Raw genomic sequence first — 17,756 nt, forward strand, 5'->3', positions numbered from 1 at the left:
CAATTGACCCGTCCCCTCCCCCCCCCTAGTAATGTTGCAAGAAAATGAAGCTATTCTGAAGACTACATCGGAAGTGACAAAAAAGGAAAAAGGGACAATAGAAAGTGGTTAGACAGTTGTGTTGGAACCGAACGCGATTGCTGAAAAATCGTTATTATTGGAATAAGACGTGAATATCTATCTTATCGTCTCTTTAGTTCGAGAATACTGTTCTAGGAGGCGAACAATTCTTGAAACGTGGCTATTCTGAAGCTATTGTCAAGGATTTTTTTTGCTTCAAGATTTTTATCAACATTGACAGGGGGAAGGGGAGTAGGCGGGCTTGCGCGGTTTTGGTCTTAAGAGAGGCTGCCTGTGAAGTCATCTGCCGTAACCGTCCCAACACTTTTGACCAGGATTGTGGTCTTAAATGAACAGCGAACATCCATCTTGTTTTGTTCGCGGAAGTCGGTCACGGAAGAGCGAATTTCAATGAAATATATATATAATTTGATTAAGCAATTAGCCAGAAATAGTTTGGCCGCCAAAACAGTTTAGGGTTTAGCCAAACTCTAACCTTAAGTTTTAAGACTGAAGAAAAAAAGAAAAAAAGCATTGAGCATTTCAGTTGTTTGAAACAGAAACATTCGCGCACAATGAACTATATGTATAGTACGTGCGTAACCTGGAAAGCAATCCGTCCAGCACAGTAATTGTTCAAATTAACAGCTTACCGAGACACGCGCACTGTTGATGCCTCTTATTTATGATTTAAACTTTTAGGATTTGTTTATTTTACTTTTTCCGACTTTTTAGCAGGAGAAAAGGCACTAAATGTGCTGGTACAAATAAAAGGTTTAACCGAAAATCGATCCGTCGAAATCAACAAATACAAATTTAATCACTGTAGCGTTCCTTCAGATCGCTTAACAAATGAACTTAGAACGATTTTCTTTCTAGAACTCGTTCTTGTAATTAAAATGATCAAAGAAAGAACGACAGCTTAAAACGACATAGCAATAACACCCGAACTCCAAGTAAATTTGCTTTTAATTGGCGTTTTTAATCAACGAAATTTCCAAAGCGATGACTTTCAAAATATTAAAGTTAAAAGTGGTCCATTTTGTTTTTCTTTTTTCACCCAAATGTTCTAAGATAGCCATCTGCGGTACGTTTGTTGGAAACGAATTATGCATTCAGGGTGACCGCCGCGTCACGCAATTGTTTACATTCTCACGGTGGTTCAGGGAAAAATTTACGAGAAGCACAGGCCAAGGCGGGCGACTTAAAACCATTTGCCCAGAGATTTTTATTGATTTTCAAACAGGTGGGTGTACAGTTAACCCGTAGAAAGTGTTTTCATGGTATTTAAAGTTATAGCCCATAGAAAAATATGGCGATATTTTAGTGCTATAATTCGTTTGCAACACAACGTAATATTTTGCGTTTCTGTTCGATCTCGTTTCGCGCTCAAAAGAAACCTCGATTTATTTTATTTTTCGCTCAGTCATACCATGAAGACCTGAGCTGAATGTAAAGACCATTGAAAGATTCTCAAGTAGCTGCTGTGCGACGCGCAAAGCAATCAAATTTTCAGAAAATTTAGCATAACAGGAAGTAGATTTTGAGCTCAATCGGGGCGAAATCGTTTTTCGCAAATTCTCCCCCAAAAAACTGCATTAGCAGAAACTAACTATGGTCCGTTTGTTTCCTAGCTAGGGCCAATCTATGGGCAAAAAATGAGCAAAATCGATTTTTCGACTTGTGCCGTTGTTTGGTCCATAGTTATGGGCACTGGCTCTTAATGGCTTAAAGGCTAGCTATGCCCCTGTTAATTTAGGCAAGAAGTGGTGTGGGTATAGAACATAAAAAGAATGACCTCTCCCCACCACCCTACGCTTGAGGTGTTCCAAAATCAATATAATTTATTACAAAAAATGAATCACGGGAAAGCTGGAATACCGGAGGTCTTTATTTACTTCTCTGCCACAACTCTACAACAAAAATTTAAACCTGAAAACATTTACAATTTTATTTACAAAACAATTATTTTTATCTACCAAAGTAAACAGGCAGGAGACAAATAGTCAATCTGATGAAAGTAAAAACAGCTTTTTTTTTATAAAACAATTTCTTTTAAAATTCTTTTAAAAAAAATAATCAATTACTCAGACTAATACACAATAGTATTCCACACGTTATTCTATGTTCTAGCATACAGCTAAAATGTGCTTATCTTAAGCTTGTAGCCATCGTCAGTAAACTGCTATATCCTTCAATCTCAAGGTAGGACATTCTACAAGTTCCATTTGCAATAACAGTGAGCTTATAAGCGTTTCTGCTTTTGAAAAATGGACAGTTACTGGAAGTTGAAGTTCTTGTTTTTCAATTTTGCTTATTTGTCCTGCACTTTGAAAGTTGTCATTTATTTAAGGCATTTTTAACTTGACGCCCTTTAGGAAATGAAGAGAACATTCAACTTGTTGTTGCCCTTTCTCATTCAAAAACATCTCTTCTTCAGCTCACTATTTAAACAAATATGCAGTATCACACGATTACTGCTCAATAGCTATCAGACTTAAGGTTAATAAAAAACAAACAGTACCACATGAAGATACTGCTCAATACATGTAGCTTTTGTTTGAATGGTTACCCACTAGTGATTCTGCATCAAATGATGAAAAAGCTTGAACCACGTGAACTCCATGACATGTTTCATAATGCGACTCTTTGAGCGAAATGGTTACAGTCACTATAAACTAAAAGTAGTGTTTATACACCAAACAATTCTCCCCAATGTTAGACCAGGAGCGAGAGACACTGAATTCTAGCCACTGCGACCTAACATTTCTTATAGATAATCAAAGGCAGTATAACAAGTAGTGTTAACTCTTTTCTTCTTACTATTTAGACTTTTTTAAAAATGGACTTTTCATTTAAGTGCCAGAAATTAAGATTGTATCTGGTCTTTTAATTTAAAACTGTTATATTAAGTCAACTTTCCAATCACAAAGATACAGGTAATCACTTAAAAGAAATTAAAAATTGTTATTAAAAAGAAAAATGTAAACTCGCTCTTGGCATATTAGCAGCAGGCTACAGCTGTACATGTATGTTCAGGGACATGTTATGTGCCAGTTTCTATTAAATTTACTTGTTTCATAATAATTATTATTACTGCAATAAAGAGACATGTACATTGTACATGTAGGCCGACTACTATAGCTGTTGTTGTTTTCAAAGTCAGTTTTCTGATTTGGTAATTTTCAAAATATTAATCTCTCAATTCTAATGTTTCTCTACAATCGTCTTGCTTATGAAAATATATTTTTTGCATTATCTACTGTTCATGTACAGCTTTACAATCTACAAGTGGTATGTACAAGAAAAAAATGCCTTGGCCTCAAATGAGGCATGTAATACACTTGTTAAAATTCTCTACGATCCACTTTAAAAACAAATATTTCAATCCATTTTTCAATCAAAAGAAAGAAACTAAAGTTTCATGAATATCATGGAAATAGCTTATTTCTTTCTCAAGAAATGACTTTCATTCAACATGTTGCAGTGAGTCATGTACAGTGTACTTGTCACATAAAGAAGCTATATTTTTTTGGACGTGTGCTTGATAAGTGCTCAGCGATTTTCTCTCCGTGCATTAGATGTTTGTAACAGTGCTCGAGTAGACTCCTCATTTATGAATGTATAATGAGTGTTTGCTTTTCTGGCCACTGGAGCAGAATGTGGCTTCAGGTGGGGACTTTCAGCTATCTCAACTTCAGCATATAGAAGATCTTTTCTCTGTCTCTGTTCCACCTGCAAAATGACCATTTTAAAATAATTATTAGTATCATTATAAAATTGGTATTGGGAACTTGCACATTAACGTTTCAAGTGCATGTCTATAATTAATAAACCCTTGCCTTACAGACACCTCCATAACACTGACACACTGAACACTCTACATTATGGACACTTTTCTTGTTCCCAAAGAAACTAGAATTCATATGATTTGTTCCTCTATAATGTGAAACCTCCATGATAAGGACACTCAGCTCTGCCCCTTTTATGCTTCGGTCTGTATTAAAGGGGTCTGACTGTACAAATTAATAGTGTTCCAGATAAGAAACAAAACTCAACAAGGAGACCTGTTCCAATTATTTTCGTAATAGCAACTTTTCTTTACATCTTATCTGGAACCCTATAATTCTATAATCAAACAGTCTGTTTTGAAATGCATCTAAATCATTTGTTTTGCCCAGTACAACAAGGACAAATTGATGGATTTTGCATTATTCTTTATGGAATAACTTTGTGCCAATTCAAGGAATCGACAGAGCTAAACTCAATGCTGCTTCCTGTAACAGTTTTGGTTGATCCTCCCTGAAGTACATGTAGAGGGAGGCACATCATCTGACCACTGAGTTCAATATGTAAATGTACCAAGTACCTTAATGATTCAATTATGTGATTTTTTATATATATAGTTTTAGGAGCACAAGGGAGGGTTATTACTGGAGACAAGGTGCCTGTAACAGGGCATATATTTTTGAATAGAGACATCTGAATGTGCAAAATGAAAGAGCACTCTTTCATTTGTGGGAGTTTTGCTCTCATGTGAAAACAACATATCAGAAACCAACAAAATGTAGAAGACCAGTTTGTTTGTATTGAGGGACAACTGACATGAGCAGCTCAAAAGAGAAACCAATATGGGCCAACTTAATGTACCCTGATGGCATAATAGCAGTACTTACTGGAATAGAGGCACAATTATCTAATATAATTACTTTTCAATATGGGTATGACTATTTGAAGAACATGCTTAAGAGAAGGATGCTTATTAGACAGATCTGCTTGTTGGAAGGACAGTGCTAAATGAAATCATTACATTATGTGCACACACCTGTATTGGTGAAGAACCAACATGACGAGGAGTCATATGGGTGTATTCATCATTGTCACCTAAGGAGGAGGATGATGATGAACTGCTCTTTGTACCAGATAGCCTCTTTGCCTTTATTGCAGACATGTCTTCATAACACTGATCCGAAACTGGTGACTTTCGTCTTTCATCTTTCCCAAAACTGTAGCATCGTGAAGAAGTTGATCTTGTTGGCACGGACTCCATCAAGCAATATTCTGCACCTTCTTCCTGCACTGCTGGCCATCTATTTTGTTGACTGGGCAATGACCCAACATAAGGGTTTCCACTTAGACTTTTTACTAGAGGAAGATGCTGTGGACGCTGTTGGGTTAGAGAGCCACAATTGATGTAGCTATGCTCTGGTTGAGGCATATTACCTCTATTGTGTTTGCTTCCTCGATCAACTGGTGGTGCCATATTATAGTAGCTGTGGTCTTGTCCAAGGGCCTTTGGCTTCATAGCTCTGTTGACCTCAGGTGGGGGTTTCGTAGAACGATCAACCACTGGAACTCCTGCATGTCCACTTGGATTGCTTAAGCAACCTGAGTAGTAAAGAACAACATCTTGCAGTTGCCGTAACAGAAATCCCCTTCATACCATGATTCTGTGATGTTTAAAATGAATTAACTTATACACTGTAGACTAGATATAACAATACTGATAACAACTTTTAGACAATCAGTACATGTATTAACTGGAAACTGTGTGAAAGGAATTCTGGTTAGCATGGTAGTGATCTTGTGTTGGCATCAATGGCTTGGTGGTGCTCTTCACTTTAGCAAGATGCTTTGTAGAGTGATCCATCATTGGGAGCCATGTGCTTCCACATTGCCTGATCAAAGACCCAAGTCAGTAATTTCAAGACTGCATGTACATGTATATCATACAGGCCATATTCCAATCTACTTATAAACTTAACAATTGCCACATTTATTTTCCCAATAACTGAGATATTTTAAGTCAACATTCATACATGTACCTTGATTGGAGTGTGGGGGTGGCACATCATAGATGTCATCAGAGGCCATAGGAGGAACATCGTATATCTCATCTGAATGTGTTGGAAGAACATTGTCTCCTCCAAGTTTGGGAGGGACATCATAAATTGAGTCTCTGAATGTCAAATTGGGTGGCTTGTCATAAATCCCTTCATTGTCATCATCAAAGTCAGGTGTTTCATCACTCAATGATCCTGAATCTCTTTTCTCATTTGGAACTGGTGGTAATGGTGCATCATACTTGTCATCCTGACCATCCGACTTCAAGGAGCAAATACTTGAAAACGAAGCATTTAGTCCAGAATCTGCACTAACAGGGCGTGTAGTGTTTGGCAGAGTGTCATAAGGATCTTTTCTGGTGTGGGAAGGGGAAGGAACCCAATGATAGGCATCTGTATCAGACTGCCCATTGGATTGAAACACGTCAGAAAAACGAGGATCACCACCACTTTGATCTCTAGGTGTGCTCCCAGATTCACTTCGCGTTCTCATTGGCCTAGCTGGTGGAACAACATCATAAATCTCTTGTGAAGTAGGCCGTGGTATTGGAACAACATCATAATTTTCCTTTTTCTCCAGGTCAAGATATCTTTGTCTGCCCATAGGAGGTAGAACATCATAGTTGGCTTGCTCTGATGCTCTTCCAACTGGAGGAAAATCATAGAGACCTTGACCATCTTCTGTATTACTACAAGAAGACACTGGCCGTGGCTGAGGAACGAAGTCGTAATTTTCCTTCTCTTGTGCTCTTCCAAATGAGGAATTATTATAGAGACTTCGGCCATCTGGTGTGTCACTATGAGATGTTGGCCTTGGAAGAGGAACAACATCATAGTTCTCCTGTGCATTTCCAAGACCTAGATGAACAGAGAAACCTCCAACATCTTGGGTGTCACTATAAGAAGGCCTTCGCCTGGCTGGGGGAACACTGTCATAATTTTCACTCTCCTCAGGTCTTACTAAAGGAGGAACATCATAGAGATCCTGTGTTTCACTGCAAGAGGATGTTGGCCTTGGAGGAGGGACAAAATCATACACCTCCTGAGAGGATCTGCTACTTCCCTGGGAGACCGGACGTGGTAGAGGCACTGCATCATAGTCTTCTTGGCTGGGTGAGAGATGATTCACTGTTAGTTTTGCTCTAGGAGATGAGGGACTTGCCAAGCGTTCAACTGGTCGAGGGAGTGGAACATCATCATAATTGTCCTGTGTTTCCCCAACTTTCTGGATTCTTTTTGGATTTGGTAAATTGTCATAAGTATCCCGAGATGAAAATCTAGGAGAAGGCAGTGTGTCACAATTCTCTGTGGGATTCCCCGTTGGCTTTGTTGCAGGTCCAAGTTGCTCAGACTGCCTTCGGTGCTTGTCGTAATGAACTTGAGGGCTATTTGAAAGTTCTGGAGGGTCACTTAATGACCTGGCTTTGTTCATGTCATTGACAATGTGTTTAGGAAAGGAAAGTGGACAAGGGCTCGATGGTGACTTGACACTTGATCCCGACGATGAAACACTGGCTGGAGAGCCAACAGGACTCATTGTGCGCAGTTTGGCAGCTGCAATGGGGTGAGAATGAGGTGGAGATGCTTGGTATTCATTGCTTCTCTGAGCTGTGTTCAAATTTGGGAAGAAAAGATAAATGAATACAAATGTATCAGAATATGCCAATCTGTTAACTGAACTATTCAAACTTACAGTGTATGACCTCTCAAGTTCAAGATCTAGAAAACTACATTCTTTCAGGCCACCATTTCCTGTCTTGGTCTGTTCTCTTCAGCCTTGGAACAAAGTTAGAATTTAAATAATAGTTTTTGACCGGACACTTAACATTTTAATTCTGAAGTTTGTTATAGAGACAATTAATTAGTAATTGGATCTCGGGACCTACAATTCAGGGAGTAATCATGCTCATAATCTCGACTTGTCCCATATTGAAATTACTTGTGTGATTACTCCCAGAATTGTACGACATGAGGTCCAATTACTATTATTATCATTATCATTATCATTAATTATTATTATTTTGAGCAGTTAACATGAATATGAGTTACTTCTGTAAGAACAAATCAAATATGGCATTAGATTAATTAATTCAAAGAAATAAAACATAAGAAGCAATACTCCTTCAAAATACATGTACAGTGAACAAGATACAAAGAACAAACAAAAAACAAGGATGAAACAGTGCAATTCATTTGCATTCCCAGGGCTCCATACTTAAGTTTTTCATAAATTGCCTTTTGGCAGCCTCCTAAAAAATCAGGCCCTTCGATATCATGCGATGGTGCAATTTCAAACAATCAACCTCAAATCACATCCAAATTCATGAAAAACTGCACAATTTTAACAAAATAAACCTAGTTAATGCTTTGTCAGGAAATATGCCACGTCTACGCATTGTTTCAAGATGATTTGCCTTTGAGACAGCCTCAAAAACCTCCTACAACCTTTGATTTTGTAAACAACTGAAGTTCAAGACATTTCTTGGATGTCTGGGGACTGGTATTAGTTTTCACTCTCAAAGAATTGCCTATTTGTACGATATAAACAATTCCTTTCCTTGCTTGGGCCAATCAGAAGTGCTGGTATATATTGACAACTATGATCCAAGCCATGTTTATTTTGATGGCAAAAGGTTACTTCTTTCTTGGAATTTGAAACAAATGTCCCTTGTGGATACGTTTGTAGTGAAAAAGCCTGCTGTTTCTTCCACTGATAAGACTAAATCACACCATCTGCCAAATTTTAACTGTGAAAAATAGAGCAAGAAAATACCCCTCCCACGTGGATGATAGGCTAACGATGCAAATTATGTTGTGATTGATCATCTTCAGACGTCTGTAGTGAACAAACACCTTGAGTCTTTCTTTATCCCAATTTATGCATAATGTTTAATTTTTGTTCCTTCACGTTCAAAATTATTTGTATTTGGAGCAGTGCAAAAGTGGTTTTGGTCTTATGAAACCTAGTAGAATATGCTTAAAATACCTCAGGGAAAAATTGCATAATTTGCATAATTTATCGCATAATAGCCCGTTAATATCCCATAATCTGCCCCAGAAATTTCATGTAATTTCTGTTTTTTTTTTGTTTTGTTTTGTTTTTTTAATCACACCCTATTAGACTTGGCCTGTAAAATGGTTGCCACTAAGACAAATTTGGTTGACAAAATCAAAGCATGCTTTCTTTATTTGAATTGTTGAACAGTCTTAATTACTGTTCAGGAAAGTACATGTACATGTAAATAAAAGAACAAAGAAACAGGTGAAGAAGACAAATATGCAAAATTGCGGTTGAATTCATTTTGCTCAGTGATAACACTAAAAACCCTTCTTGATGAGATCCGCCATTTGGACTGCACTGGTCATGAAATACTCTCACTAGTTGCACTATTTCGGAAAATTTAGCGACCAAATGTTCTTTTTCACTTGCCACGGTACCCAAAATAGTTGCAGCTTGGAGGGCTGATTCAGTCCTGAGAGGAAAACCACGCATACAGGGTTTTCAATAAGGGCTGGTGGCCGGCAAAATTTGCCAGCTACTTTGCATGATTTTGCTGCCAACTTTGATTGAGAACTTGCATCAAATGAGATGAATGGCATGACACATTTTTCTACAAAACAGAATGCTTGGATTGGCCAACATTTCGTCATAAAACACAAAAGAAAGTTGCCTGAATTCCAGTGGTGACTCGCCTTTGTTTCTTCTTTCGTTCAAAACAGTTGCGATGAGCAACCTGGCCTTTACGCACAACCTTGGGATCTGGGTGTGAAACCTGCACAACGTATCATGAATATAAAAATTTTGTTTTCCCGAATCACGAAAATAAGCAAGCACATGTAAGATACTCTTTTTAATGACCTGTTCTCACACTAGAAACAGTGTCAAAAGAAAGCAAAATCGTGAATGGTAGGTAATTTTTGTATGTAATGTAATGTAAGATATTGCAATAAAAAAAAAAAATCGTGAATGGCTAAGTCAAGGCTCCATATTGCAAATCCCATACCTACATGTAAGTCACTCTTGATAGATGACTCTAAGCATTCAGAGGACCTGCCTCTCAAAATCACGTAGAACAGAGTGGTAAAATCAGGAATATCGGTTATTAGTATATTCTCAGCTCCGACTATTGCATTTCTAGCTCTCTGATTGGCTCAAAAACTCCGACTATGAGCCATTAGTCGGAGTTTTACCTTATATGGAAAACAGTGCGCCAAGTTTAAAAATTTTCCGCTCTGTAAAATTGTTGAAATAAAAATCGGCGGCAAAAACCCGATTAAGAATATACTAAAACAATTATTCCATTCGACCTTGTTGGATATGAAGTGATCATAACCAACTCGCGCTACGCGCTCGTTGGTTATTTATCACTTCATATCCAACGCGGTTTCATGGAATAATTGTTAAATAATTCAGGTTCTTCACAGGTCACGCAAAACCTTCAGGTCACGGGTCATGAAGAATAATTTCCTAAATTCACCGAAAATAAAATCAGCTAATCAAGCATTACGAGAATATCCCTGTACGACCCTCTATAGGTACAGGTACATGTATGTCCTGAGTTTTTTTTTAGTCCACTAATCTTATAAAAGATATGTTTCATTTATTTGTCACATTGGTCAGCTAATCCGGATCGTTTTAATGTTTATTCGTCACTTTTGCATGCATTATGTACTTGCCTTTTTATTCTGACAACTTGAGTAAAATATGAACATGAATGTTCTTAAAGTGCCACAAACCCCATTTTTTTTTCCTTTAATAAAATCTACTTGTTTCTCTGACTAATTCAGTGAAAAAATTATCTTGATTGATAAAATCCCTTCATTTCTACAGGCGTTTAAACATGCAATTTCTATGTTCACGACCGCACAAAGTGGGATCTGTGCTGGGCTACTAGTTAGTTCACTTTGGGAACCAGACTAAAACACTCAAGAGACTTTTGACTGAGATGCGAGGGTTGTCAAAACATTTTCAGGTTATTTGTGATTCATATTTTATCAAAACTGGACAAGAACTTTAAGTGAAAGAACTGTATCATCTAGCATTACAATTCAGAGTCTAGCTAAGATCTAGATGGCTGCGATGTACATATTTTTTTTTCCATTTCGAAGTGTAGGTCGCCAGTCAAGATTGCCGCGTTGTATAATTATTTTTAGGCTGGGATCAACAATTTTCCGGTCCATTTGGGTTATAAAGGTACAGATAATGACTGAAGAGTTAGCTTACAGCTCTTAGAGAGTTACAAAGATGTAAATGAACACGAAGAGTTGGTAATTTGACTTTACGAAACGTGCAAATTTCGGAGTGTCAAAACATTTTTACATTCAAACATTAATTTCCCCGAAATACAAGTTAAAATGCGATTCAGTCATACTCCACTCCTGCCTACTTCTCCAGATCAATGATTGAAAATAGTTTTACTAACCATTTTGGTTGACTTACAAGCGCATTCTTCTTTAAGCAGGACAATCTCCGTCGGTGGCTACAGAGTTGAATCTTAATCGTTTGTTTCACTTTCCTCATATATTTTTTTACAAATGCTTATTCCATTCTAAGTTCGTAATTTAGATATACATGTATTTTGTTCCTCAAAGACGAAGCTCAACGAACAAAACAATTCTGTATTCGGAATGGCCATTGAGAAACATGGCCGGATTACAGGCGACCTCCGGCGTGCGTGCGCTTTCATTAAAATCCACAAATACCTAGCTAGTTCACCAGTTCAAAGCCTCCACAATCTTCTTTGCATCGTTGGAGAATGTAGGTTTCATTTGCTATTCATTTAGACAAGTCTCTACTTTAATTTACCGTGTAATTTCCTCACCTATAATTTCGTCTACGACTCGGAGGATTGTCTTCGCTCAAAATAATCAGATGGCTTCCAGCTTATCCCAAATTCGTCTTATGCAGTACCTTGACAATTTCAAGCTTTCCACTTAGTAGAGATAGAGAAGAATATACAGGCCATGAAAATCTCTAGTTTTTTACAGTAGCGGCGAACCCAAGATCGAAGAAATCCTCAATGGCTCCCCGGCTTTAGCTTTGCACAGATCAGCCCACTTCTTTGGTCTTTTTCTCCTTTAAATTTCTTGTAGAGTTTCACTGAGATAGAGGTATTGAATGAAGAGGAATACTCTATTCTACACATCCCGTATCGCTACAGCCTCCAACAACATATCTTCTTTGCATTCTGCAACGATTTTGACACACTATCGCATGTCCGCATACATTCTTCTCAGAAACAAAATATTGTTATTCCTGAAGTGACGTCAGAAGCCAACTGGTCCCATTCTCCAGTATTCCTCGGTTGTGAACATGGAAAAGGGCAAATTTACAAACTTAAAAAATTCATAGAAAATTAATGAAAATAGCTACAACAATAATTTCTTCGCAGTGGTGATCAGGAGAAAAAGGAAATTTATATTAGTGAAAAAAAAATTTGGGATTAGTGGCACCTTAATACTTGTTTAATGCCCAAGTCACTAGTGGAGGGAAGGTGCCTATGAAGCCCGGGGGCTGCAACCGTAGGCACATCCCCAAGGCGCTAGAACACCCGACTGGCCTGCTCAACCCGCAACCAAGCCACGAGCCCCCCTGCGCCAAGCCCCCTACAGGCACCCGTCACACTCAAGCCAGATGGCATTGGTGGAAAAAAAAAAATGCTGAAAAGAGGGGGGGGGGGATAGGGAGGGAATGCCGAGAACCGCTAAACTATAATTCAGTCCACAACGCCACACTAACAGAGCGATGAACATACTTTGAGCACATGGGATGACAACACATGTACTAAGCAAAACTACCGCTGGACAATGTCAGCCCCAGGGCTCTCACGACCATATGACTGTTGCAAACACTACAGAACGCACCAAACGCTAAACAAATGCTAACAGATGGCCAAGGCACTAACAAACGCCTACAAAAACGCTACTGACCAGACTCGCTCCTGGTCCTACAAACGCACCAAATGCTAACCAAACGCTCAGAGACGGCCAAGACACTAACAACCGCCTATAAAAACGCTACTGACCAGACTAGCTCCTAGTCGTTAACTATGTTAAATTTCATTTAACTATATTAAAATTATACATGTATTTGCCCCAGAATGCAGAAATGTATTTTAAGAGGTCCAAATTTTAAGAATCTCCCAGGTGGGGCACGCTCCCGTACACCCCCACCCAAAGTTCATGCCTTCGGCTTGAGTTGCACCTCCACCACCTACTCCTGAAATTTTGCTGCCTACTCAGATTCTTATTGAAAACCCTGCACATACTGTGGCAAAATCACATTAAACCCTTCTTAGAGCTCTAAGACTTTTGTAAAGCCAGCTACATGAACATTACCTGATGAGTTATTGTCATCTGTTCGTCTGAAGCCACACACTGTACACAATTTATCCACCCAGTTAACCATTTCGCTCTCTGAGTCTGCCACAAGGTAGTATGTTCGCTGTTCTGTGACAATGCTGAACACATGTTTGAATCTAGCGTGAGCCAAATGTGACTCAACAGACTTGCAAAATGCCAAGTTTATTGGTTCTTTCACAGGGCGTTTTTCCCTCTCATTCTTGAAATAATGTAGCAGCTTATTTGCATGCAAAACAAAGAAACGTTTTTGCCACTGCAAGAGAGATATAAGAAAGCACTAAGATTAGAAATACAGTAATTAAAGAAATTGTTTAGAGGTCATTTTTGTCACTACACGAGGCAAAAACATCATTTTTAGCATTATTTTCTACAACTCAAAGTAGGTTACAAGTACTGTCACATTAACAATAGATCATTTGTTTGGGCAGAATTCCACAAATTAGTCATTAACTAGGCCATTCCATTGATGCTTTTATTTTGAAAGAAGGAAGTCTTTAACAAATATTTGATGTCATATGCAAACCACTGTAGTAAGAATCTGGAGTATTCAGGCAGCCAATATACATTATTATATATCCCACAGACAGTATAAGCATACGTGTACATCTTCATGCACATTCTTGTAATCATTTAACTGAAAGTTTATAGACCTCTTGGGAATATATTTGTTTACACAGTTCATAACATTACAGTTACTTCCTGGAGCTTAAATCACTAGTGCGGTGGACAAGTTATGAAAATCTGGCAAAAATAGATGCACATGGATATTTATAGTACAATTTAATGACTTGGAGCCTTGGGGAAATGTGTAGAAATTCAACAACTGTAGTTTCAAGTTATCAGGGTAGACCATCCAGTTCAACTTGTCAAAAATGGAAAAACAGATATATGTAAAAACTGAAATAACTTCAAAGCAAAGTCCCTCAGTTTGATATTGAGTTACCAAGTTCAAATTGTTTTTCAATCAACCACTGCAGTAGGAATCTGGAGTATTCAGACAAGCAATATTATGTACTATTATATATATTGACATTTAGTATAAATCTACTAGCGTTCTATCATGAATGGCATTTTCTGATTGGCTACGCTACTCACTATCTTTTCCATTGTAGATAGTGAGTAGCTCAACAGTGTGCGGTTTTTACCAAAATGATGGCCACTTCTTTGCATTTTTGAAGTGTCTGTGAAGAGAATTTGGATAAAGTTTTGAATGACAAGTAGATTTATACTAAAACAATTAGATTATTATTTGCTCTCCATTTCTATGTGTGATTTTTGACTCGGGCTGCGCCTTTGTTAACTATCACGTGGTAGAAATCTCAAGCTTGTTTAAAATATATATATATCCCACATACAACTTATAAGCATTAATGCACATTCTTGTAATCATTAACTGAAAGTTTATGGACCTCTTGGGAATACACAGACTGTTCTTGTTGTACACAGTTCACAACATTACAGTTACTTCCTGGTGCTCATACATGTATCACCAGTGTGGTAGACAAGATACAGGAAATAGAAATGGAAATCTGACAACAATACACATAACTTAATAACTTGGAGCCTCAGGGAAAAATGTCGAAAGACAATGACTGTAGTTTCAAGTTATCAGTGGAATAACAGCTATTTGTAATAAATGAACTCCAAAGAAAAGTCCTTCAGTTTGATGTAAAGCTAACTGATTTCAAATTGTTCGTTTATTATTTGTGCAGTACACTGTTTCATGTACCATGGTCACTAGCTTTAATAATACCGCATATACATTTTTTTTTCTAATACATGTATACCACCAAAATATTTGTCTTTAAAATAACCTGTTACATGTACCGTGGAAAATGAAATACAGATAAATCCTGACTCTCTCCTTACTATTTTCCTTTTACATCACTCTTTTAACCTGTAGCGCTATCACAAAAGGCTACTAATAAGCAAAGTATTCATAAATTTACAGAAAATATGTGATAAATTATTTTGATTAGCATTTTCATACAGCAAAATACATTGTATGTTTTTGTATCAATTCTCGTTGCAAGAAACCAGTTGCTTTATACATGTAGCTCGTTCGAAAAATCCTGAAGAACCGAAGTCAATGAAAATAATTTTGCTTCAATACTTGGGAATAAACTGCAGATAGTATTTCGTGGATCGTGTTTCAATTTTGAATGCAAGTTATTATCGCAAAAGTCGGCACAACTAGCCAGCTTTCATCATACATTGTGGATTTTACGAAATTGTGCTTCTAAAAGCAAATTAACTAACCGACGTATATTCATTCAATCACTACCACATGACCGCATCGAACCGCAGATTTTACTGCAGTATACATGTAGATCTTCTGATGTATAATCTACAATGTCGACAAAGGTCGACAAACTCCAGCAAACAAGCGGCGGCAGATATAAAGAGAGTCGATATTTTCAGCTTCTAGCATTGCCTTTGTTTTTGAAGGAACCTTTGATACCCGTTGAAATACGAAAGAATTCATTAATTTCGATAGACTACGGAAGTCGTCGAGAACATCTACAACTCTTGGATTACGCGTTATTACGAATGAACATCCGACGCGAACGATTGAAACGTATAAAAGCCTGCTGTTCATTACGCAAACCTTACTTTCTCTGACGCATTCACAAGCAGCTTAACCATACCGAAGCTAGTGCCATACAAAACAACAGTACAAACACTGGTAAAGGGACGAAACGGCACAGTCGTGCCTAATTTCTGTGAAAGAATACGCCAGCACTTCGATGACCTTCGATCAATGCGGCGCGGAATGAACAGAAAAAATAAGTATTGATCGAGTATACAAGCTAGTGAATCGACTCACGATATACTAATGTAGCTGAAACCCTCCAAAAAGATGCGACGCAGCCAAATATCAGCTAAAGCGTATTTGAAATCGATTCTCACCATGCATGTTTGAACGGAACTGTGCATAATTTTCGCTCAGACACTTACCGAACTGACTTTGAACTTGGTTTCTGGCGGCGATTTCCGAAGGAAGCCTGAAATCAAAACATGTCCATCCTCCATTTCTACCATGAATCTGTTTCTGGGGAATCGATTAGAGATCTTCTTCTACACGTGAAGCCAAAAGTCGACAGAGTACCTAGAAATTCACTTCCACTTGAATACGATCACCTTCGCAACACGGAAGTCACCACTGAGCAGGCTGAAAAGATTGTCTGATTGGGTGATTTTGATCACATGGTAGCAACAGCATGAAACGTTCCCTTCCGGGGTGGCCTTAGTGCAATTTTTTTTTTTCCCTGGAGTAAGATTTTCCTGCCCTAAACATGGCAAAAAATTCTAGTAACGTTCATCGTTATCTGAAAAAATAACTGTTAATGCAAAGACATCCCAAGAGTGATTGGAAAACACACAAACAATTAATTTTGCATTTACACTTATGTCATTGAAAAATTTCTCTACATGCGGCAAATATTACTTTGCCATTTCTAATGATCAAAAGAAAATTTTCTCTTTCACGAACAGCGCAATGTAATCAGCGTCTAGCGGACGACTTAAACGGAAACCGCGAGTATTTTTAGACTATGCCGCATTCAAGTTCTCTGTTCCTGTTTACAAGCCCGTGGAAAAATATTCGTTTCCCTTTCGTTTGATTTTACTTTTAACCCACTTCACGCAATGAATAGAGCAAATAATTATTTAGTTACAGATAAATGTGCGAAAATATATTATGCAAGCTGACTGCCCCAGAAATTTACGTGTAAATGCGTTCACCTTGCCTTGAATTAATCATGATGATGAAAGATTTCCTTACCCGTTAAGACAAGTTGAAACGCGCCACGTGTGACCGAAAATCAATTCAATTTATCGTATTGTTCCGTCACGAAAAACAGAAGAGATGAGAAATTTTCGTTGAATGTGGCGAAATTAAACAGCATGTACGAGGGCTGAGTCACCGCACAGGGCAGTTCCTTTCGTTTCCTCAGCCCATTGAATCATTTCCGTAATGAAAAACTCACGAGGACAAGAGTGGGCGCCCCATTACCTTCTCAAAGCAGATTCTGTTGCTTCTAATGGATTCCGGAAGAAGGGTCGTGACCCTAAGACGTTGGTTTCTTTTCTTGGTTTAACCGAACTCACGGTTCGTCACGAAGTTTTTTCGCCCTCTCTGAAACCCTTCTGAAAGCATCAAAAGTGCTAGCGTGAGCAGTTTTTCAAGGTGTGAGATCATCGCTTAATTCAACGCCCATTGTGTTTTCTTGGCAATTTCCATGATTCAGTCAAAAGCCTACGTAACTGACTTTGTTACACCATCTGCCAAAACACTGAATCTACACGTACAAAGACATGCACTTACGTGCTCGATTTCAGCTATAGAATAACGCCAGGGATAAGGATAATATAGCGACGAGTGAGATATAAACTTGAAAATAGTAATAACTGCCATAATAGACTAAAATGCCGTAATGCCACGTGCAGACTCCATTCTAGGACTTTCCCTCAGAGATGAAGACAGTCATG

General features: G+C 38.0%; 1 protein-coding gene across 3 annotated transcripts; it reads right to left on the reverse strand.

Annotated features, from left to right (window-relative positions):
• Positions 1-1,933: 1,933 nt before the first annotated feature.
• On the reverse strand, positions 1,934-17,277 carry LOC110065281 (uncharacterized). 3 transcript variants are annotated; one of them, XM_089273761.1, is made up of 6 exons: positions 17,050-17,277; positions 16,224-16,555; positions 13,242-13,518; positions 5,886-7,511; positions 4,886-5,448; positions 1,934-3,795 (listed from the first exon to the last, which is right to left on the reverse strand). In XM_089273761.1, exons 2-6 carry the CDS (start codon positions 16,305-16,307, stop codon positions 3,616-3,618), a joined length of 2,730 nt encoding a protein of 909 aa, XP_089129887.1. In that variant the 5' UTR covers positions 16,308-16,555; positions 17,050-17,277; the 3' UTR covers positions 1,934-3,615. The 3 variants fall into 3 exon arrangements, with proteins under 3 accessions (XP_089129887.1, XP_020628060.1, XP_020628061.1); XM_020772401.2 differs by lacking the exon at positions 17,050-17,277 and having other exon boundaries at positions 16,224-17,015; XM_020772402.2 differs by lacking the exons at positions 13,242-13,518; positions 16,224-16,555; positions 17,050-17,277 and adding an exon at positions 11,726-13,235.
• Positions 17,278-17,756: the final 479 nt, after the last annotated feature.

This window comes from Orbicella faveolata, unplaced genomic scaffold (assembly GCF_042242905.1).
Source record: "Orbicella faveolata isolate gen_17 unplaced genomic scaffold, um_ofav_v1 contig_35, whole genome shotgun sequence".
NCBI lineage: Eukaryota > Metazoa > Cnidaria > Anthozoa > Scleractinia > Merulinidae > Orbicella > Orbicella faveolata.

Coding starts and splice junctions, on each gene's coding strand:
- LOC110065281 (XM_089273761.1), bottom strand. CDS start 16,307: ATGGTAGAAATGGAGGATGGACATGTTTTGATTTCAGGCTTCCTTCGG. Junction 7,512..13,241: donor AGATGACAATAACTCATCAG/GTAATGTTCATG, acceptor ATTTGAACACAG/CTCAGAGAAGCAATGAATAC. Junction 3,796..4,885: donor TTGGTTCTTCACCAATACAG/GTGTGTGCACAT, acceptor GTCATTTTGCAG/GTGGAACAGAGACAGAGAAA.